This window comes from Acomys russatus, chromosome 5 (genome assembly GCF_903995435.1).
Source record: "Acomys russatus chromosome 5, mAcoRus1.1, whole genome shotgun sequence".
NCBI lineage: Eukaryota > Metazoa > Chordata > Mammalia > Rodentia > Muridae > Acomys > Acomys russatus.
In genome coordinates this window covers 26,051,823-26,067,064 of record NC_067141.1, presented here as the reverse complement: position 1 = coordinate 26,067,064, position 15,242 = coordinate 26,051,823, and the positions used below count along the sequence as shown (strand labels likewise).

Below are 15,242 nucleotides of genomic sequence, written 5' to 3'. Positions count from 1 at the left end.
TTGGGAATCAAGAATTCTATCAACCCTTTTTAAACAGGGTCTCACTGTGGCCCAAGGTGGCCTCAAACTCGTGGCAAGCCTCCTGCCTCAATCTCCTAAAGGTGGACTTACAGGCATGAGCACCATCCCACATCTCTCGATCTTTACTTGTTTGTGTTCTTATTTTTGTTTGTCTCTTCCTAGCATAAACCACAGAGGGCAGAGGCACCTTCCTGAACACTGGTTTTGTGAGGTCATCTCTGCATCTGTCCCTCCTCTCTACCTTGCAAGGTGGACACTGTCATTCTTACGTTATAAGGGGCACGAAGAGATTACACCTAGACTTGCCCAAGGTGTGAGGTTCTAGAAAGCCCTGCTGGAGAGATGGCTCAGCAGTTGGAAGCACTTACTGCTCTTGCAGGGACCTGGGTTAGGTTCTCTGCATCCACATGGTCGTTCACAATCACCTGTAAATCCAGTCCCAGGGAACCTGCCGTCCTAAGGTTTCCTGGGACTCCTTCCCGCTTGTGGTGCACATAATGCAGGCAAACACTCAAACGCATAAAATAAAAATAAATCTAAAAGTAAAAGCCCCCAGTTCCACAAGCACCATCCTCTTCTGTGCCTGTTCTCCTGTGCTTCCCAAGTGAAGCCAGGTGTGTCTGGGCCAGTTGGCAGCAGGAGTGGTGAAAGAGCCCAGACCTGGCTCCGGAGACCCTGGCTTCCTCCACGTGCCTCAGTTTCCCCACCTGTCTGTGTAAGGGCTTGGCAGGTGATCCACTTGCCTGCCGGGCCGCTCCCGTCGCCGGCCTGAAGGGACGCGCCTGCCCGGCTCCTGGGCGCCCGCAGGAGGGCGCGGCTTGGCGGGGGGCGCGGGCGGCGCGGGGGGCGGAGACCGGCTCGGCTTCCGCTCCCTCCTCCCGCGTCGTCTTGGGCCGCGGCGCCCGAGGCGGGAGCAGGAGGCGCTGGGAGCCGCGAGGATCCACCGCCGTCGCCGCCGCCGCGCGCGCCATGGAGCCCGAGTGAGCCCGCGGCGCTCCCGGCCGCCAGACGACATGGAAACGGTGCCGACCCGAGCCCCTCCGCCGCCGCTGCCGCCGCCGCTGCTGTTGCTGCTGTTGCTGTGCTGCAGCCTGGCCCCCGCCGCGGGTAAGGTGGGCGCGGGGGACAATGGCCAGGGCCGTAGCAGCCACTTTGCAAGTTGCGGGCGAGTTGGAGCGCGCGCCGGGGGACCGCGCGCGGGCCCTTTGTCTCTCCCGCCGGGGCCCCTCCCCAGGGACTTGAGCCCGCCAGGTGCGGCGCGGGCGGGCCCTCACCTGCCCAAGGCTCGGGGCGCGGGGCGCGCTCAGCAGTGTGCCCACAGGCATCGCGGTGGCCCCGGGCAGGCCTGGCCTATCACGAACTATTGGGAAAACTTTTCGCGAGTCGGCTTGTGGCGGCCGGCCTACCGAGCCCTGGGAAGTGCCTGAAGTTGCAAGCTAGGGAGTTCGGAGAGCCACGCGCGGGGCGGCCTGGCCCAGCTGCAGACTCTTTGACTTGCGTGGCTGTCAGACTTCCAAACCGGCTGACACTTGCCAGGTGCCCCTGTGACCTCAGTGACCCATCTGACCGCTCAGGCCCCCAAACAGTGGCGCTGGCCGCTGCTGACCAGTGTCCAGCCCTGGCATCGGTTTCATGGGTGCCTTGGTGTGGGGAGAGGTATGGTCCTGCCTTAGTTGGACCCACCTTTGGGAAAGTGGCCGGCCGGAGAACTTTCTAGCTTTTGGTGTGTCTTGAGGGGTGGAGTTGAGGTCAGGCGGACTCTCTAGAAACGAAGCAGTTGGAAACACTACACATGTTCTCTTAATTCGGAGATTGCCATGTGGTTTTTAAAGCAAGCCTCTTGCCACCTAAATCATTGTTTTCGAGTGTGTTGTGTTTTGTTTTTCTGGAGTGTGGCTGTCCAAGGGTCCGGCAGATATTCTTGAACTCTTGGATGGTGTTGGTGGCATTTTGGGGTGGGATAGGGGGACAACTTCAGGTCCCTTTGTTTGGGCCTTATTAAGTCGAACAGCTGTCCCCCTGTGTATTTCTAGGGTAGACACTTGGGGGGTGGTGGTGGCTAGGCCTGGCTCTGTGCTCAGAGTCTCTGGGCTGTGGTCCCTTCCATCCAGGTTTTGGGGGAGTGGAGGATTGAGGGGGGCTGGCTTCTTCCAGCCCTAGAGTTAGTTTTTCAGCCTCAGCCTGAGGGCTGGTGGGGCGTCTCTCCCTAAACTTGTCTCCTCGGGATCATGTTTACATTTTCCGGCCCTGTCTGGTGCTAGCAAAACAAGGCGAAGACAAAACTGTGACAGGCCGTGGGAAGTCCAGGCCAGCGCTGCTCTTTCCGGAAATGCCTGGGTCGTGGCTGCAGAAGGGGTATTGGGGGGGGACGGACGACGGCGATGGTGCTGTTTGTTTTAAAGGTGGGGTTTGTAAGCCAACTTTCCTGTCCGAGGTGGGGTTGACATCACTGGAATCCCCGGCCTGTTGTCTGGTAGCCCAGACTTAACATCTTCGTAGTTTGGTGGTGTATGAGGCAAAAAATAGAGACGATTATTTTAACATTAGGAAGCCAGGCCACAGGAGTACCAGCTGGTGGGGTAATCCAGGCCTAAAATGGATGCAAAGGGAGGAATCTTCCTGAAGCTCTTATTTTTGACTCTTCTGGGTGGCTGTGCGACCCCGGAATGTCTGTCTGAGATTCACGCTTTGGGAGGCTGGAGGGAAGGCAGTAAGTGGGCAGCTAATTATTTTTCCTGATTGCTTCCTGTTGCAAATTGAAGCTGTGAGCTCACAGAAAAGCCTTTGTTCTAGTGGTCTCCGAGAAAACACATTCCCCAGCCTGGAAGCCCTAGGCTCCTTCCTCCATGCCTGAAGCACTTGTCCCTGGACCCACCTTGCCTGTCTGGCCCCCTGGATGGGGTTCCTGCAGATATGGGCTGCCTGCCCCTGGGAGGGCCCAGCCGGCACGTGTTGGGTTAAATGTTGAGTGGCATCCCCTCCAGACCAAGGCCCTGTTCTTGATCTCTCTGTGCAACAAATGACCCAGGCAACCTGTTTGATCCCACATTTGTCCTGAGCTTCTCCGGGGAAGAGCCATCTCGTGGTTCCCAGCATAGTTGGAACCCGTTTTATTTTGACTACAGTGTGTCAACTACTCAGACAGCTAGCAGGTGTGTCGGGGGTCTGGTGCAGCCAGGTGAGGACTCTGTCACCTGATTCGCACAGGCCTGGAGAGTGGGGTGGTGGTAACCAACTAGGGTTTTTATGCCCGATTGCTGTTTGTCTTTGGAAGGCTTACATAGCCTCTCTGTGGATCTAGCGCGCCCCCCCCCCCTTTTTCCGTGTTGGGAAGTGTTAGGTGGATGCAGCACCAGTTCCAGCCCAGGTCTTGGGTAGTGGTGGCAGAGCTTTGGGGACAGTTGTTTAATCTTTCTGGCCTTGGAATTCTAGAGGCTGTTTCTACATGGTATGGATTTTGTATGTTCATGTATGGGCATGCCTGCACATGTAAAGGTTAGAGGTCAGGCCTTCAGTGGCTTTCCTCAGGAGCCATCATGTGCATCTGGAGGATGGAGGTCAGCCCTGGGTAGTGTTTCTCGGGAGCGCCCACCTTGTTCTCTGAGACAAGGCCTCTCCCTGGGAACTGGGCCTCACTGACTATAAGCATGTCACCATGCCTGTTTCTTTACATGAGTGCTGGTATGGATCATGCTTGTATAGGACCCACTTTACCAGCTGAGCCATCTTCCCAGGCCCTGCTCTGGGCTTTTCTTCTGTGTTGTGATCTTGGATATCCAATAACTGATGAATTTAACTCACAGCCACAGATGAAGGTTAGGAAGTGAAAGGACACGGACAGGGCCCCGGGGCCCATAGTCTAGTCTCCGCCTTGGCACTTACTAGGGGGAGGTAGGAGGATGACCCCACCTTGCTCTTTTCTTCTCAGTAACATGGCTATCAAAATACTTCCTGCCACTAACTTAGTGACTTCTTAGTGGGGAACACCAATGGCCATCTTTACTGTACCTGTTTTTCTGGTGACTGGTACCAGGTTAAGCTTTCTGGGTAGAATAGGACAGGGTGACATACATAGGCAGTATCGGTGCCTGGTGTCCATGGAGAGGCATGTGGGCTGCTACAAAGCCATGGAAGAAGAGAATCCTCGGCACATGGACCAGAGGTTCCAGACCCCAGACTGCTGAGAAAGATCAGCTTGTGCCATGTGACCCTGAGGTCAAGAAGCCTTTGGGATGGACACAAGGCTAAAGGGCATACAGGCCGAGTCAATCAAGGAGCCTTTTTAAAAATTTTTTAAAAAGATTGTTATGTATACAGTGCACATTAGTTAGATCATGTTATAGATGGTTGTGAGCCTCCATGTGGTTGCTGGGAATTGAACTCAGGGCCTCTGGAAAAGCAGTCAGTGATCTTAACCGCTGAGCCATCTCTCCAGCCTGTTTTTTTTTTTTTTAAACCCACTTTATTTGCATATGAGTGCTTTACCTGCCAAAGAGAGCATCAAATCACATTATGGATGGTTGTGAGCCACCATGTGGTTGCTGGGAATTGAACTCAGGACCTCTGAAAGAGCAGGCGGCACTCTTAACCACTGAGCCATTGCTCCAGCCCCCCAATCAAGGAGTCTTAGGGGAACGGTTTGGAACTGAGGTTGTTAATAGTATTTTTTGGCTATTATTGTTGTTATTGTTATTATTATCATTATTAAATTTGTTATTCGAGAGCAGAGTTCACTGTAGTTGTGGTTGGCTGGAACTGGATGTATAGACCAGGTTGATCTTGAACTCACAGAGATCCTCCTGCCTCTGCCTACCAAGCACTGAGATTAAAGGTGTGTGCCACCATGCTTTTTTCAAAAGATTTATTTACTTACTTATTTTTTTTAAAGATTTATTTATTATTTGTACAATGTTCTGCCTGCGTGTACACCTGAACGACAGCAGAGGGCACCAGATCTCATTATAGATGGTTGTGAGCTACCATGTGGTTGCTGGGAATTGAACCCAGGACCTTTGGAAGAAGAGATGGTACTCTTTTTTTTTTAAAGATTTATTCATTTATTATTCTGTATACAATGCTCTTCCTGCATGTACACCTGCATACCAGAAGAGGGCATCAGATCACATTATAGATGGTTGTGAGCCACCAAGTGGTTGCTGGAATTTGAACTCAGGACCTTTGGAAGAACAGCCAGTGTTCTTAACCTCTGAGCCATCTGTCCAGCCCGCAGATGGTACTCTTAACCACTGAGCCATCTCTCCAGCCCAAAAGATTTATTTTTATTTAAAATTGTGTGCGTGTGTCCGTGTGCACATGTGTGGGTGCAGTTCACCATCGGAGTTCGGAAGAGGGCATCAGATCCCCTGGAACTAGAAGTACAGGCCATTGTGAGCTGTGTGAGTGCTGGGGCCTCCCTCGAGTCCCCTGCAAGGGCAGCAGTATCTATCTGTGCAGCATTTGGGCATGCTGGCACATGCTGTCATCCAGTACTCAGGAGGCAGAGACAGGAGGGTCCCCAGCTCAAGGCCAGCCCCCCCCCCAATCAACCCAAAAAATAAAAAATAAAAGTTGGTTTTGATGGGGCTAAAGAGATGGCTCAGTGGATAAGTACAGAGGACCAGGGTTCGATTCCCAGCATCCACATGGCAGCTCACAACCATCTGTAGCTTCAGTTCTAGAGGATCCACCACCTCTTCCAGCCTCTCTAGGCACATCAATAGGTAAACTGCTCACACACATAAAGTAAAAATAAACCTTACAAAATATTGGAGTTGTGCCAGGCATGATGGCACACGTCTTTAATTCCAGCACTCGGGAGGCAGAGGCAGGTGGATCGCTGTGAGTTCGAGGCCAGCCTGGTCTGCAGAGTGAGTCCAGGACAGTCAAGGCTACACAGAGAAACCCTGTCTCAAAAAACCAAAAAAAAAAAAAAAAAAAAAAAAAAATTGGAGTTGAAGTTTATACCCAGCCTAGTCATATCTCTTTAAAGGTGCAGGACTCAGGCATTGGACATATTCATGTGGATTGCAACCAATTAGAAAACATCTTAGTGTTCCAAAGCAAATTCCATTCTTATTGAACTGTGGTTTCCCATCTTCCTACTGCAGTATTCCTTCTGTCTCTGGAGAAGGCCTGTTCAGGGCTCTTCTTGGGGGCTGGCCTTGAACTCCTGGCCTCAAGTGATTCCCCTGCCTCAGCCCCCTGAATAGCTAGAATTAGCCAGTTTGTAGTACCTGGTTGCATTTCATGTGTGTGCTGTCTGACTTCTTTGTAGCACGTGGGGTGGGACATCAGCCCATTTTACCGCTGAGTGCTAGTCTACCGTGTGGATAGACCACATTTACTCACTAGTTGAGTTAGTTGGTCCTGGTTGCCTGGGGCTTTCAGGAAATGAATGTGGGGGCTACTATCGGGAGGTTCAGAAGTGTGACAAGCTATGGGGACAAGCTGGACACTCTGTGCTGGCCTCCAGCCGGTCTGTGTTTCCCTTCACACCCATCCGCATGGAGCCTGGGTCCTGAGAGTGTGGAAGGAGTGTTCCGTTTTGCCTTCCAGACGAAGAGGGGGCTGGACACTGGTCTGGAGGCCCTGGGCTTGGATCCCTTGATAACCTCTGGAAACGTGAGTCTGTGGAGCAGGCGTGGTGGGAGCTGCGGGCTGCACCCAGCTTCTGGGCTTCGTGACTCTGCTCACATTTGCTTGGAAAGCCTCACGTGGGCTCTGAGCCAGCCGCCTGGGGCAGAGCCGTCCAAGTGTGACGGGTGGAGGCAGCTGTGGGGCCCACAGGGAGGTGGCCCCAGGCCTAGCTGGCGGGTCTACCCTGGTTTCCCTCCAGCCTCTGGAAAGTGGCTTGCTGGCTCTTAGCCTCAGTTTCCACATCTACAAAATTGAGCTGATGGACCAGCCTTGCCAGCACCTGTGGGATCTGCGAAGCTGGGAGGACACAATGTTCCTTCCGTCACCACCATGGTGAGGGAGACGCTTTGAGTCCATCTTGGGTATCCAGGTTCCCTTTGAAAGGAGGCTGAGTGTAGGCTGCCGAGCTGAGTTTCTTGTCCTCTGTGGGGCTGGGAGTTGGGTTAAGATGATAGAGATCAGCTGGAGGCCCCACCTGGCTGACAGGGCGTTGCTTTCTGGGCCGTGAGCAAGTGTCCTGGTGTCCCTAAGCAATGGAGAGGTATGTGTGGCCAGGATATGGCACTTTTGCCCATGTGGTGCGTGTACCTTGGTCCCTACACTCTGAACCCCAAGGAATCATTATGTAGCTCCAGCCTTGGGCTTCTGGTTTTTCCCCTGCCTGTTGCCTTATGGGAGTGGTTGCCCTCCAGTGAGTCCTGCTTGATCTGCTGGGCTGTGGCCCATTGTGGGAATCTTGAGTTCCCATAGAACCTAATGTACCCGGAGGAGGCGTCAGCTTCTCCTGGTTTTTTGCCCCTCAGGCTTGGGATCCCTTTGCAATGGACCCTTCGGGAAGGTTGCTGTGGTAACATGCCCTTTCAGGGTTGGAAGGCAATCCTTTCTGGGTGTTTTCTTAGTTGTTTTGTGAGGTGACAAGTGTTTGGGGCCAAACCGAGGCGTGGTTTTCCCAAGGGAGGCCTCTCGGCCTCTCTGGGAGTCTTGGGGAAGGTGTCCCCAGGCTCCTCCAGAAACCGACAGCAGCTCTTCTAGGAAGGAACCCATGAGGCATTGCGTGGCCATGGGCGTTGGTGCAGGTGTGTCAAGGGCTGCTAAGGGGCCTGCCACAGCCTTCTGCTTCTGTGTGGAGCCTTGGAATGTTCCCTTCTGTGTGCCTCAGTTTCTTTAATGGTAAAACAAAATCAGCCTGCCCGTTCTTTGAGGCCCTTCCAAGCCTGACTTGAATCGTTACCTGTTCCTCCTGCTGGGCACAGTTGCTTCTGATTTGTCCCTGTCAACTTGTGGGTGTAGTTGGCACCACACTGGCCTCAAAAGGGCTGAAGCGTACAGGAAGCTGACCCATTGGGCCACTTGGGGCTTCTACCCAGCCCTTCTAGGATCCCTTTAAGGGCTGTCCTGCTGTCTCACCAGCCTATGGGCCCAGCCCAATCTCTGCAGTTCCAGCTCTGGGACCCAGTCTCTGGCAAAGCCTGCCTTGTGTGGTTAATTCCAGTTGTCAACATGACCCAATCTAAAATTGCCTGAGAAGAAAGCCTCAGCGAGAGGTTGTCTAGATCAGCTTGGTCTGGGAACAAGCTTGAGGGCAGTTGTCATGATTTCCTTAATTGAGGTGAGAAGACTCTGTAGGCGGCACCATTCCCTGCGCCGTGTAGGAGTGGAGAAAGTCAGCCGAACAGCGAGCATGCGTGCGCTCGTTTCTCTCTGCTGTGACCAGCTGCTTGAGGTTCCTGCCTTGATTTCCCTCAGTGACAGGTTAACACACAAACCTTTACACCCTTTAAGTTGCATTTGTCAGAGATATTTTGGTTTTGGTTTTTGTTTGTTTGTTTGCTTGTTTGTTTTGGTTTGGTTTTTCGAGACAGGGTTTCTCTGTGTAGCCTTGGCTGCCCTGGACTCGCTTTGTAGACCAAGCTGGCCTAGAACTCACAGCGATCCACCTGCCTCTGCCTCCTGAGTGCTCGGATTAAAGGCGTGCACCACCACGCCCAGCTTGTCAGAGGTTCTTTTATTTGTTTCTTTTTTGTTTTTGTTTTTCACACCGACAGAAGAGCTTCATTATAGAGCAGTGTTGGCTTGCATGTGTGTCTGCTTCAGCCTCCAGCAGTTACCCCACCTTGGGTGGGTTGACAGTACAGGACCAGCTCGAGGCCTGCACTAATGTCTGTCTTAGGCCTTTGCAGTCAGTCAGAGAATTATCTTTTTAAAGATGGCCCAGCTAGGGCTGGGAGGCTGTGTGACTCTGCTGCCTGGTGTGGGTCCTGCCATCCACTGCCCTTTGACTACAGGTCACACTACCTCCCGCTCTTGGTAACAAACAGCCTAGCGGCAGAAGAGCCCGCCAGTGAGCCTGCATGGGCATCAGGGTGCGCTGCAAGCTGGTGACTGAGTGTTTCCAAGTTGGCTCTCTCTTTGGCCACCACTTACACGACCAGGAAACAGGAATGGTCAGTTAGGAGTGGCCCTGGGACTGGTGGCAGGCTGGCCCATCGTGGCCAAAGCCATTGCGTCATCTGTGGGCATCTGGGCAAGTAGAGGATACCTGGGGTCGCTCATCCGTGGCCTTGTGATTCTTCTGCAGCCGCTGGTAGAGCCCTGCCTACAGAACAGCCCTGAGTAGTAGGTGGCCTTTCCCATAGGTGTCCAAGCATGGGGGTCACTGCTAGAAAAATGGTCCCTGGGATCCATCTGTGTTATGCCAACCTGGGGTGTGTGTGTGTGTGTTGTGGTGTGGTGTGGTGTGTTGGGTTTGGAACCCAAGGCCTGTGCTCAGCACACATTCTATTGTTGAGTGTAGCCCAACTCCTATGTTTTTAATTTAGGAAAAAAAAACCACTTAAAAAAAAAAAGAAAGATTTATTTACTTTAGTATATGTGTATGAGTTTTTGCTTTCATGTATGGTTGTATACCATGTGCATGCAGTCTACAGAGGCCAGAAGAGGGTGTTGGATCTCCTGAAATGGGAGTTACGGAAGCCTGTGAACCATTGTGTATGTGCTGGGCGCTAAACCAGTCTTCGGCCAGAGCAACCAATGCCCTTAATTGATAACCCATCTCTCCAGCACCCTGGATAAGCCTGCCGTCGCCTTCTTCTTCTCCTTCTCCTCCTCCTCCTCCTCTTCCTCCTCCTTTTTAAGTTGCTGTAAACTGTGTCTAGCATAAAACTTGCCAGTTTGACTGTTCCTTTTAACTGAAAAAGTTATTTATTTATATGTATATAGTTATTTTGCATGCATATATGTCTGTGCACCATATGTGTGCTCTGTGCCCGCAGAGGCCAGAACAGTGCATCAGATCCCCTGGAACTGGAGTTACAGTTGTGAGCTGCCATGTGGGTGTTGGGAATTAAACCCAGGCCCTTTAGAAGAGCAGCCAGGGTTCCAAACCACAGATTTATCATCTCTCTCTAGCCCCTGTTCTTTTTAGTTTTTATCATACTTTGTTTATTGTCTGTGTGGGGGGCCATGTACATGCTATGGCACACATGTGGAGGTCAGAGAACAGCTTGTGAGAATCAGTGCCCTGCTTCCATGTGGGTCCCTGGGGATCCAACTCAGGTTGTCAGGTTTGGTAGCGAGTACCCCCACTCTCATCACTCTGACCCTTGACTGATTTTGTTTGTTTTGTTTTGTTTTTCAAGACAGGGCTTCTCTGTGTAGCCCTTGGCTGTCACTTGTTAGACTGGGTGATCCACCTGCCTCTACCTACGGAGTACTGGGATTAAAGGCGTGTGCCACCACGCCCAGCCCCCCTTGACTGTTTTTATTTTTTATTTTTTCTTGAGATAGAGTTTCTCTGTGTAGCCTTGACTGTCCTGGACTCACTTTGTAGATCAGGCTGTCCTCCAACTCACAGCGATCTGCCTGCCTCTGCCTCCCGAGTGCTGGGATTAAAGGCGTGCGCCACCACGCCCGGCCCCTTGACTGTTTCTAAGTGTGTAGAGATCTGTGACACCAGTACATTGTCAATGTGTGTGTTACCATGCATCTTCACACATTTTTATCACCCAAACAAGAACTTTACTTATAAAGTGGTTACTTTCCAACCTCACTCAACCTGGCCTGCAGTAAATCTCCCTGATCTATCTTCCTAGAAAGCCCCCCTACTCTCTCTCTCTCTCTCTTTCTCTCTCTCTATGGTTTTTCAAGATAGGGTTTCTCTGTGTCCTGGCTGTTCTGGGCTCACTTTGTAGACCAGGCTGGCCTCATACTTAAAGAGATCCGCCGCCTGCCTCTGCCTCCCGAGTGCTGCCACCACGGTGCAGCTGATGCTTATCTTTATAGCCTGTCTTATTTCTCTCCTTGGGCATAGCTTTTTGACATGTATTTTTGTTGTATTTTTAACATGCGTTCATATCTTTAATGTGAATCTGACCACTCTGTCGTCACGTGTGGCCTGTCTCCATCTGCTGACCTGTAAGATGCGCTTTGGCTCTATGTTCTTTTGAAAAGCCAAATGGTATTGAATGGGGGGAACTTGTTGTTTGGGGTATTTGTCTCACATTTTCCTTCAGATCTATGGCTAGTCTTTAATATATATGGTAATATATATAATACGACTGTGATATACTAGTGTATATTTGGCAGTATCATAAAGACATTAAAGAGTTTCTGCTAGGTATGTTTGCTTATTACTCAGTACTCAGGAGGTTAAGGCAGGAGTATTGACATGAGTTTGAGGCTAGCCTGGGCTACAGAGTGAGATCCTGTCCCAAACAAAACAACTGAGTGTGGTTGGCACATGCCTGTAACTCTAGCACTCACGAGACTGACGCAAGGGGACTGCTATGATTTTGAGGCCAACCTGGGCAAGATAGTGAGATTCTGTCTCAGAAAAACCAAACCAAAGCAAAAAAATGTTTTGTATAATTGGAACTGTCAGTTTTATGTCTTATGGTTGCATTTCTTTTTATCCTACATCCAGATTATAAATATATTCATTTTTTTCCAGGTCAGTTTTTGTTTTATTGCCCTGTGTTTTACATTCAGATTATCTCCCTGTTTGTCTTGAGACAAGGTCCCTCTATGTGTCCCTTCCTGGCCTGAAGCTACATGTAGGACCACACAGTCTTCAGCTCCCAGAGCTCATCCGCCTCTGCCTTCTGAGTCTTCTGAGCATTAAAGGTGTGAGCTACTACAACTGACCTCCCTAGGTTTTTTTTTTTTTTTTTTTCCCAAGACAGGGTCTCTGTATTAGCCTTGGCTGTCCTGGACTTGCTTTGTAGACCAGGCTGGCCCCAAACTCACAGTGATCCGCCTGCCTCTGCCTCCCAACTGCTGAGATTAAAAGTGTGCACCACCATGCCCGGCCGACCTCCCTAGTTTTAAAACAAGATTTACGAAAATAAAATTTAAACCTTTATATTTTATGTGCTTAGTATTTTGTCTGCTTGTATGTCTGTGCACCATGTACATACAATGCCCAAGAGGCTTCTATGTGGGTGCTGGGAATTGAACTTTGGTCCCCTGGAAGACCAACCAGTGTTCTTAACTGGTAATCCATTTCTCCAGCCCCCCAAAATTTTGCTTTTAATGACATATATTTGTGTGTGTAGTTATGTTCACCTTAGTGTCCACAGAAACCAGAAAGTGGTGTCATACCTCGTGGGGCTGGAGTAACAGGTGGTTGTGTGCCACTTGATGTGGCTTCTGAGAACTGGACTCGGGTCTTCCATAAGTGCAGTAAGGGCTCCTAGCCACTGAGCCATCTCTCCAGTTCCTGACTGCTATTTTTTTTTAAAGTATGTGGTCTGAGGTATGGGGATCTGGCCTTTGAGTGGGGAGCTGCCCCCTCCACCGTGACGAAATGGCTGGCTTATCTCCTTCAACCAGATTGCCGCTCTTCCCTGTGTGGTGGACACCTGGCTTCTGCTCCTGGACGTTCCCACCAGGTGGCCTGCCGCCTCTCCGCCCTGATCTTTGTACCATCAGAGGTGTTCTGAGATAACCTCTCCTCTCTGTTCTTTTGGGAAGCTTGTTGGCTGTCTTTGGGCTTTACTCATGCAGAGTCAGCCTCTTGACCTCTTCCTTTGATGTCTTGGCCTGGGAACAGTAAACTGTGACATCCAACAGGTGTTGGGGTCGACGTGGTGTGTTCTGCAGACCCTGGCTGTGGAGGGCGATTCATCCGCCACCTGTGGTAGAGCCAGTCTTATCATTTGGAATTTTCATTAGACGCTGTGTTTTGCTTTCAAGAGGTTGATAGTGGGACTGTCTGGAGACACTGCCACCATGCTGACTTGGGGAGCCCACGCCAGTGCAGATTACTTTCAGCTTCAGTCTGAAGGCACGAGGCTGTAACTAAGACCACCTGCAGATAGTTATGCTCTTTCCCTAAATCTTTACAGAGTAAAAGGTGAGTGCCTCCCAGCACTTCCCTGGGCTGTGCCCCTCTGCTAGCTTGGATGGGAAAGCTGCTCCTGCCTGGCAGAGCTCTCAGGAAATTGCTCAATGGGTCCATTAATAGCTGCCCAGTGTGGCCTAGCCAGAGCTCAGCCTGGGTGCCCTCCAGCCTTTGTCCCCGTCAGCTCGGATCCTCGCATCCACAGGGTGCAGGCCGGGCCTGGCTCTGGAGCTGAACGTAATGCATACCATGTGGCTTTGGGCAAGATGTGCTCCGCCCTCATTTGCTTCTGGAGGCCAGGCAACTTCTCCGTGCTGTCCCCAACCCGACTTGGTTTCTCAAGGAGACTGGGTGGTGTGAGCCAGGGTGTGGCCGCACTGCCCCAGCCTTCTCTGTGTTCAAGTTGGAAGCTCAGAGTGGAAGTCTGTCCCTTTCCCTCACTAACCATCCAGGCTCTAAGGCTTCACCCTTTGACCCCACATTGCTCATCTGGTGAAAGGTCAGGATGAGTGACATCAGCTATGGATGATGTTGGCCATCATGCTTTCTGCGACCTTCTTTTTGCCTGTTTGTCTTCTGTTCTAGACAGAATAGAATGTGTGTGTGTGTGTGTGTGTGTGTGTGTGTGTGTGTGTGTGTGTGTGTAAAAGTCAGGGTCTCATGTGTCCCAAGCTTTGTCTCCTATGTATCTGAGGATGACTGAATTTTTGATCTTCCTGTTTCAGTTGCAGGTCTGCACTACCACTCTCCCAGTTTTAGTCAGTGCTGGGGGTTGAGCCCGCGGCTTCATGTGTGTTAGGCAAGCCTCTACTGACTGAGCCCGCCCCCAGCCCGGTTTTCGTTTTTTTCTTTTAAAGATTTGATTTGACTTCTAGTTATGATTATGTGTGTTTGTGTCTGCACATGTGACTGGCTGAGGAGTCCAGGAGAGGCCACTAGACCCCTTGGAGCTGGAGTTAAGGAGGTCACTGGGAACCAAGTTTGGGTCCCCTGGAAGAGCAGCTGAGCCATTTCTACACTTCCTCACTTTCTTGTGGGTTTCCAAGACAGGGTTTCTCTGTGTATCCCTGGCTGTCCTGGAATTTACTCTGTAGACCAGGCTAGCCTTGAATTCAGAGCACTGCCTGCCTCTGCTACTAAGTGCTGGGATTACAGGTGTATGCAACCGCTCCTGGCTCCCCCATTTTCTTTAAGCCAGATTTTTCAGTGAATTCCAGTTCTATGGTGTCTAAAGTGGGAGCATTTTGGTCTGGCAGGCCTTTCCCAACCTCTGATCTTAGAACATTTCTCCAACCCTATTCACCTTTACAGAGTCCAGAACCTTCTGTGGCCCTCTACCACTTCCAGGTCTTGTGCTCTCTCTCAGTTTGCCTATGGCTTCTGAGCCGTGTGTGGAGACCCACCTCCTTGCGGTAATTGCTGTTTCCAGGGCATGAACTTGAGGACTGCTATTGGCAGAGCTGTTGGCACTGAGTAGCCCATCAGCCCCCAAGCACTCTTGACCATGAAGCCTCAGTCTGTGTGATACTGGCTGACCTTGGATTCTGTGATGTCATGATGGGCGTAGCCTGGACTGTGTGATGTCATGATGGGTGTGGCCTGGACCCTGTGATGTCATGATGGGTGTGGCCTGGGCTGTGTGATGTCATGATGAGCATAGCCTGGGTTGTGTGATATCATGATGGACATAGACTGGGCTGTGTGATGTCATGGTGGGCATAGCCTGGACTGTGTGATGTCATGATGGGCGTTGCCTGGACTCTGTGATGTCATGATGGGTATAGCCTGGACTCTGTGATATCTTCATGGCTATAACCTGGACTCTGTGATGTCATGATGGGCGTTGCCTGGACTCTGTGATGTCATGATGGGCATAGCCTGGACTCTGTGATATCATGATGAACATAGCCTGGACTTTGCAATGTCATGATGGACATAGCCTGGACTCTGTCATGTCATGATGGGCGTAGCTTGGACTCAGCAATATCATGATGGGTGTAGCCTGGACTTAGCAATGTCATGATGGGCGTAGCCTGGACTCTGTGATGTCATGGTGGTCTTGGTATCTGCAACTTTTATATGATACTTTTATCTTTTTTTAAAAAAGGTTTATTTATTTTTTATTATGCATACAGTACTTTGGCTGCATATACACCTGCAAGCCAGAAGAGGGCATTAGGTCACATTATAGATGGCTGTGAGCCACCATGTGGTTGCTGGGAATTAAACTTAGGATCTCTGGAAG

General features: G+C 51.0%; 1 protein-coding gene across 1 annotated transcript in view; it reads left to right on the top strand.

Annotated features, from left to right (window-relative positions):
* The first annotated feature begins 978 nt into the window (after positions 1-978).
* Lrp5 (LDL receptor related protein 5) overlaps positions 979-15,242 on the top strand; it is a 103,469-nt gene continuing 89,205 nt past the window's right edge. Inside the window, exon 1 of the mRNA XM_051145770.1 lies at positions 979-1,128. Within this exon, the coding sequence (XP_051001727.1) occupies positions 1,035-1,128 (94 nt within the window). The 5' untranslated portion in view covers positions 979-1,034. The remainder of the gene's footprint in view (positions 1,129-15,242) is intronic.